This window comes from Megalopta genalis, unplaced genomic scaffold (assembly GCF_051020955.1).
Source record: "Megalopta genalis isolate 19385.01 unplaced genomic scaffold, iyMegGena1_principal scaffold1149, whole genome shotgun sequence".
Classification (NCBI taxonomy): domain Eukaryota; kingdom Metazoa; phylum Arthropoda; class Insecta; order Hymenoptera; family Halictidae; genus Megalopta; species Megalopta genalis.
In genome coordinates, this window is record NW_027477218.1 from 29064 (window position 1) to 37670 (window position 8607).

The following is an 8607-nucleotide window of genomic DNA, read 5'->3' on the forward strand; positions in this document are numbered from 1 at the left end:
AAATCATTTGTTTCGCATGGATTTGAAGCTAAACCTTCTACATCACATTGCTTTGCATCTAAATGATGTTTTTCGCAAGGATTTGAACTAACTCGTTTGTTTCGTCTGCATTTGAAGCTATATCACTTATATCCCAAGTGTTTGAAGCTAAATCATTTGTTTCGCATGGATTTGAAGCTAACTCGTTCGTTTCGCCTGCATTTGATGCTATATCACTTATATCGCAAGTATCTGAAGCTAAATCATTTGTTTCACATGGATTTGAAGCTAAACCTTCTACATCGCATGGACTTGAAGCTAACTCGTTTGTTTCGCATGCAGCGGAAGCTATATCACCCATATCCCAAGTGTTTGCAGCTCTATCATTTGTTTCGCATGGATTTGAAGCTAAACCATCTAAATCGCATGAATTTTAAGCTAAATCATGTGTTCCGCATAGATTTGAAGCTAACTCGTTTGTTTCGTCTGCACTTAAAGCAATATCACATATATCGCTAGTATCTGAAGCTAAATCATTTGTTTCGCATGGATTTGAAGCTAAACCTTCAACATCGCTTTGATATTGCAGCTTTATCATGTGTTTCGCATGGATTTGCAGCTAACTCGTTCGTTTAGCCTGCATTTGATGCTATACCACTTATATCGCAAGTATCTGAAGCTAAATCATTTGTTTCGCATGGATTTGAAGCCAATCCTTCTATATCGCATTGATTTGATGTTAAATCAAATTTTTCCATGTTTTGCATGGATTTGAAGCTAACTCGTTTGTTTCCCTTGCATTTGAAGCTATATCACTTATATCACAAGTATCTGAAGCTAAGTCATTTATTTCGCATGGATTTGAAGCTAACTCGTTTGTTTGGCCTGCAGTTGAATCTATATCACTTATATCGCAAGTATTTGAAGCAAAATCATTTGTTCCGCATCGATTTGAAGCTAAGCCTTCTACTTCGAATTGATTTGACGCTAAATCATTTGTTTCGCTTGGATGTGAAGCTGGCTCGTTTGTTTCGTCTGCATTTGAAGCTATATCACTTATATCCCAAATGTGTGAAGCTACATCATTTGTTTCGCTTGGATTTTAAGCTAAACGATCTACATCGCATTGATTTGAAGCTAAATCATGTGTTTTGCATGCATTTGAAGCTAACTCGTTTGTTTCACCTGCATTTGAAGCTATATCACTTATATCGCAAGTTCATGTGCTAAATCATGTGTTTCGCTTTGACTTGAAGCTATACCTTCTACATCGCATTGATTTGCAGCTAAATTATGTGTTTCGCATGGATTTGAATCTTACTCGTTTGTTTCGCCTGCATTTGAAGCTATATCACTTATATCGCAAGTATCTGATGCTAAGTCATTTATTTCGCATGGATTTGAAGCTAACTCGTTTGTTTGGCCTGCAGTTGAATCTATATCACTTATATCGCAAGTATTTGAAGCAAAATCATTTGTTCCGCATCGATTTGAAGCTAAGCCTTCTACTTCGAATTGATTTGAAGCTAAATCATTTGTTTCGCTTGAATGTGAAGCTAGATCGTTTGTTTCGTCTGCATTTGAAGCTATATCACTTATATCCCAAATGTGTGAAGCTACATCATTTGTTTCTCTTGGATTTTAAGCTAAACGATCTACATCGCATTGATTTGAAGCTAAATCATGTGTTTTGCATGCATTTGAAGCTAACTCGTTTGTTTCCCCTGCATTTGAAGCTATATCACTTATATCGCAAGTTCATGTGCTAAATCATGTGTTTCGCTTTGACTTGAAGCTATACCTTCTACATCGCATTGATTTGCAGCTAAATTATGTGTTTCGCATGGATTTGAATCTTACTCGTTTGTTTCGCCTGCATTTGAAGCTATATCAATTATATCGCAAGCATTTGAAGCTAAATCATTTGTTCCGCATGGATGTGAAGCTAAGCCTTCTACATCGCATTGATTTGAAGCTTAATCATGTGTGACGCATGAAGTTGAAGCCAGCTCGTTTGTTTCGTCTGCATTTGAACGTATATCGCTTATAACGCAATTATCTGAAGATAAATCATTTGTTCCGCATGGATTTGAAGCTAAGCCTTCTACTTCGCATTGATTTGAATCTAAATCATGTGTATCGCATGCATTTTGAAGCTAACTCGTTTGATTCGTCTGCATTTGAAGCTATATCACTTATATCCCGAGTGTTTGATGCTAAATCATTTGTTTCGCATGGATTTGTATCTAAACCTTCTACATCGCATTGATTAGATGCTAAATCATGTGTTTCGCTTGGAAGTGAAGCTAACTCATTTGTTTCGTCTGCATTTGAAGCTATATCACTTATATCCCAAGTGTTTGAAGCTAAATCATTTGTTTCGTATGAATTTGAAGCTAAACATTCTACATCGCATTGATTTGAAGCTTAATCATGTGTTTCACATGGATTTGAATCTAATTCGTTTCTATCCCCTGCATTTGAAGCTATATCATTTATATCGCAAGTATCTGATACTAAATCATTTGTTTCGCATGGATTTGAAGCTAAACCTTCTACATCGCATTGCTTTGCATCTAAATGATGTTTTTCGCAAGGATTTGAACTAACTCGTTTGTTTCGTCTGCATTTGAAGCTATATCACTTATATCCCAAGTGTTTGAAGCTAAATCATTTGTTTCGCATGGATTTGAAGCTAACTCGTTTGTTTCGTCTGCATTTGGAGGTATATCACTTATATCGCAAGTTCATGTGCTAAATCATGTGTTTCGCTTTGACTTGAAGCTATACCTTCTACATCGCATTGATTTGCAGCTAAATTATGTGTTTCGCATGGATTTGAAGCTAACTCGTTTGTTTCTCCTGCATTTGAAGCTATATCACTTATATCGCATGTATCTGATGCTAAGTCATTTGTGTCGCATTGATTTGAAGCTAAACCTTCCACATTGCATTGGTTTCAAGCTAAACCTTCTGCATCGCACTCATTTGAAGCTAAATCATGTGATTCGCTTGGATTTGAAGCTAACTCGTTTGTTTCCCCTGCATTTGAAGCTATATCACTTATATCCCAAGTGTTAGAAGCTAAATCATGTGTTTCGCTTGGATTTGAAGCCAAACCTTCTACGTCGCACTCATTTGAAGCTAAATCATGTGTTTCGCATGGATTTGAAGCTAACTCGTTCGTTTCGCCTGCATTTGATGCTATATCACTTATATCGCAAGTATCTGAAGCTAAATCATTTGTTTCGCATGGATTTGAAGCCAAACCTTCTATATCGCATTGATTTGATGTTAAATCATTTGTTTTGCATGGATTTGAAGCTAACTCGTTTGTTCCCTTGCATTTGAAGCTATATCACTTATATCGCAAGTATCTGATGCTAAGTCATTTATTTCGCATGGATTTGAAGCTAACTCGTTTGTTTGGCCTGCAGTTGAATCTATATCACTTATATCGCAAGTATTTGAAGCAAAATCATTTGTTCCGCATCGATTTGAAGCTAAGCCTTCTACTTCGAATTGATTTGAAGCTAAATCATTTGTTTCGCTTGGATGTGAAGCTAGCTCGTTTGTTTCGTCTGCATTTGAAGCTATATCACTTATATCCCAAATGTGTGAAGCTATATCATTTATTTCGCTTGGATTTTAAGCTAAACGATCTACATCGCATTGTTTTGAAGCTAAATCATGTGTTTTGCATGCATTTGAAGCTAACTCGTTTGTTTCCCCTGCATTTGAAGCTATATCACTTATATCGTGTTCCGTCACGTAGAACCTCCCGCAGACCTCTCTCGTGAAGGGTTTATGGCACGGACCAGCGTGGGTCATCTGAGGAGACGGAGACCTTTTTTTTGACAGCTGCCGAACATCCGGGCAGTGTCTCCGTCTTTTCTAATGATCGCGACGTGTCATAAATCCTAAAGGCCCGAAAAAACCTCCCTCAAAACACTTGAGATTTTTGAACGTGTCTTGGGAAAGTTAGTCCCAACCGTCGCGGGGATGACATCTCAAGGCCCGGAGGACCTCCCCAACCACGCAATTACGTGTCGCACCCCTCTTCAAGACAAGGCCCGTGCAGGACGGTACGAGAGGGTGGTGACGAAACGTTCGGAGGACGCTGATTGGGAAATCGTAATTTTCGAGAAAACCAATCAGCGCATCCAGGCATGGAGGTGGAGGTTCCTTCAGGAATCTCAAGTGGGGAAAACGGGTATAAAAAACGCGAGCAGTCGAGGCAAAAAATATAGTTTCAGTCGTAATATTCAGTCGTAATTCAATCCGAGTAGTGGTTCAAGAGTGGTTCGGTAGTTTTCAAGCAATATTACTATACATTCTCGATAACGGAGTCTCACCCGTGCGTCGAACAGTCTCAATCGTTCGGAGACTCACTCGTCGCAACCGGAGATTCATTCGACTCGGGAATTCAATCGATCATCCACTCTAAATCGGTCAATCGGACCGATAACCACTTCAAAACCGACGCGTCTTCAGATAAGTGAAGCCCGGGCCTTACAACCCCGGTAGGGTTGACGTTCGATCCCCGCGCGTCAAAAAGGCGTCGTAAAAGCACGGCGCTACATTTTGGTCCTTCGAGCCGGATACGGGAATCGCACCAGGACTCGAGCAGCCAGCCTTGCAGAGTATCGAGATACGTCTTCGGCAGTCATTCGGTCCAGAGACGCCTCCATCACGCAAGGACATCGTACAAGGTAAGCTCGTCCAAAAGGATTTGCTATTTCTTAACAAGAACGTGATCATTCCTTTCGTGATTCCCATCCACTTACATCGCATCATCTAACATGTCGACCTCAGTTGAAGACCGAGATCAACAAATTCGCGCTCTAAAAATGAAACGCCGCTCATTCAAGTCACAAATAACGTGGCTTCGGAATTTCATCGAATCATACGTCGATTCCGAAAAGGACAGAATAAGATTAGATGATCGAATCGGCAGACTCCGCAAGTCATTCGAAAATTTTAACGCGGATCAAGATGTCCTTATGACGTTAGAAGATTTCGACGAATCAGAGCGCGAGCGCGAAGAAGTGACTGACGCATACGACGACGTGACGGCATCAGCAGTCATTCTCCAGCGATCATTCAACTCGCATCCGAAGAGCAACAACGGCGAGAACCATCAAGCAACGGCGGCGACCCCGAAGACGATCGACGCGAAGACGAATTCGTATTGCGAGAAGATCGAGAGCCACGCGAAGCAGCCGTCGCCGGCTAGCCAAAATCATTCGGGGAAGAGTCATTCGATCCAAGAGAAACCTTCGGTCCCCCATTCGACCTACGATCAAGGAAAGGGCCCGGGCCCGGCCATCTTCCAGCCCGAAGGGTTCGCTCTCGCCGAGAAGGAGAGCAAGCCCGAGGTCGTCGAGGCCACGGGACCCAATCCGCAGCCCGATCTCTCGGGCAACAGCAACAGCAACAGTAACAGCAACAACAACGTTTTGTCCACATGGGACGCGCGAAACGACTCAATCGCGTACGCCGTCGTCTTCCACGCTCCAACAAAGATCACGAAACGGACCATCTTGTCGACTATCGCCAGAATTTTCGACCCGCTAGGTCTCTTGGCCCCGGTCACTGTCGTAGCAAAATTAATCATGCAACGTCTATGGCAGTTGAAATTGAATTGGGACGAATCGCTGCCAGCCAGTCTTCACACGGAGTGGATCGCATTCGTGGAAGAAATCGGGCAATTAAACAACATTTCGTTTGATCGAAACGTCGGTCAACCTTCCGCGCAAAGGCTCGAACTTCATGGCTTTTGTGATGCAAGCGAACGTGCGTATGGGGCATGCATATACGTGCGCTCAATTAACAACCGCGGAGAAATAGTCAGCAAGCTGCTTTGCGCCAAATCACGTGTCGCCCCGCTGAAAACCGTAAGCCTCGCCCGTTTAGAACTGTGCGGTGCAGTTCTTCTGGCATCACTGTACGTCACAGTCCGAGAGGCTATGCACATCGAAACCGAGCATGTTAACTTCTGGACCGATTCTACCATCGTCTTGAACTGGATCCAGAAGGAACCATGCACCTTAAAAACATTCGTAGCCAATAGGGTGGCCGACATACAAGGCAAAACAGACATTGCTGCTTGGCGACACGTGAGATCTCAAGACAACCCAGCAGATCTACTGTCAAGGGGACAATCACCAGCCCAATTTCTTCGCGATTCGAATTGGCGACACGGACCCGAATGGCTATCCACCATCGAATCGACATGGCCAAGATCGAAGTTCGACATCACGGAAGATGTGCCAGAGGTGAAACGTCTAAAGTGTCTCGCTACCGTTAGCCATACCGATGAAATCTTAACCAGGTATTCCGATATATCTCGGTTAATTAGAATCACCGCGTATTGCTTACGATTCAGACAGCCTCGCAAGAACAAAGGACCTCTGACAGTCGAAGAGCTCCAATCGGCAAACGAGCAAATAATCAGATTGGTCCAAGCATCGGCTTTCGCCCAAGATCTGCAAAAACTAAAAACCGGGTCAAATTTACATGCGAAAAGCAAACTTTTGCCGCTACACCCTTTCATCGATGAAAGGGGTATACTCCGCGTGGGAGGACGGCTGCAAAACTCGAAATTACAATACGCCCAAAAACATCCGATTTTGCTTCCCAAAGGTCACCATATCACCGATTTGATCATTCGCGAAAAACATGTGAGCAATCATCACGCCGGCATTACAACAACCTTATATGCCGTGCGACAGAAGTACTGGCCGATCGACGGAAGGAACGCGACTCGCAAAATCGTGCGACAATGCGTCAGGTGTTTCAGGGTGAATCCGCCTACACCCGAATACATCATGGGAAATCTACCTGCCTCCCGAGTTACCGAAACGCGGCCCTTCTATAACTGCGGTGTAGATTATTGCGGACCCTTTTATATCAAGGAGCGGCGCTTCCGCAATCGCACCAAAGTAAAAATTTACGTTGCCGTATTCATATGTCTGGCGACCAAGGCCGTTCATCTGGAAGTTGCGAGCGATATGACGACCGAAGCGTTTATCGCGGCATTGAAACGTCTCATCGCGCGTCGAGGCATATGTCGCAACATTTATTCCGATAACGGCTCCAATTTCGTGGGAGCCAACAATGAATTACGGGAACTCCAACAAATCTTGAAGGGGGACAGCAGGGTAGAAAATTTCCTCGCGGGCAAGGGAATTACATGGCACTTCATGCCTGCCCTTTCACCACACTTCGGCGGGATATGGGAAGCCGCGGTGAAATCATTCAAGCACCATGTCAAGCGAGTCGTTGGGGATGAATTGTTCACGTTTGAGCAATTCAATACATTCATCACTGAGGTCGAAGCGATTTTGAATTCTCGCCCTTTAACTCCCCTATCCTCAGATCCTCACGATCCATTAGCCTTAACACCTGGTCACTTCTTGATTGGCAATCCATTGACGAGCTTGCCGGAAGCCGATCTGACTTCAACGCCCACGAACCGGCTGTCGAAGTGGCAGCATATCCAAAAGGTTAAGCAGGACTTTTGGACTCGGTGGCATAAGGAGTACATCAACCACCTTAACGTACGACAAAGGTGGAGCCAGGGCTCCCATGACATCCGAGAAGGCACCATCGTCGTTCTAAAAGACGACAATCTTCCACCGCTTCAGTGGCACCTGGGTCGCATCGAGAAGATTCATCCAGGGGAGGACAATGTCATCCGGGCTGTTTCCGTGCGAACATCTACCGGTGTTTACAGGCGCAATGTGAAACAGTTGGCGCCGCTACCAGTCGAGAACACCCACTAGAGACAGTCGCTATTCTTAAGTAAATTTAAGATAGCTTTAATCAAACATCAGGGGCATTGAGCGATTTGTCGCTCAACGGGGGGAGCATGTTCCGTCACGTAGAACCTCCCGCAGACCTCTCTCGTGAAGGGTTTATGGCACGGACCAGCGTGGGTCATCTGAGGAGACGGAGACCTTTTTTTTGACAGCTGCCGAACATCCGGGCAGTGTCTCCGTCTTTTCTAATGATCGCGACGTGTCATAAATCCTAAAGGCCCGAAAAAACCTCCCTCAAAACACTTGAGATTTTTGAACGTGTCTTGGGAAAGTTAGTCCCAACCGTCGCGGGGATGACATCTCAAGGCCCGGAGGACCTCCCCAACCACGCAATTACGTGTCGCACCCCTCTTCAAGACAAGGCCCGTGCAGGACGGTACGAGAGGGTGGTGACGAAACGTTCGGAGGACGCTGATTGGGAAATCGTAATTTTCGAGAAAACCAATCAGCGCATCCAGGCATGGAGGTGGAGGTTCCTTCAGGAATCTCAAGTGGGGAAAACGGGTATAAAAAACGCGAGCAGTCGAGGCAAAAAATATAGTTTCAGTCGTAATATTCAGTCGTAATTCAATCCGAGTAGTGGTTCAAGAGTGGTTCGGTAGTTTTCAAGCAATATTACTATACATTCTCGATAACGGAGTCTCACCCGTGCGTCGAACAGTCTCAATCGTTCGGAGACTCACTCGTCGCAACCGGAGATTCATTCGACTCGGGAATTCAATCGATCATCCACTCTAAATCGGTCAATCGGACCGATAACCACTTCAAAACCGACGCGTCTTCAGATAAGTGAAGCCCGGGCCTT

The 8607-nt window shown here is 44.3% G+C and overlaps 1 protein-coding gene across 1 annotated transcript; it reads left to right on the forward strand.

The window, feature by feature from the left end:
• The first annotated feature begins 4982 nt into the window (after positions 1–4982).
• LOC143263700 (uncharacterized) lies at positions 4983–7766 on the forward strand. Its single transcript, XM_076528474.1, has one exon. The coding sequence runs from the start codon at positions 4983–4985 to the stop codon at positions 7764–7766; it is 2784 nt and encodes a 927-aa protein (XP_076384589.1).
• The last annotated feature ends 841 nt before the right edge of the window (positions 7767–8607 follow it).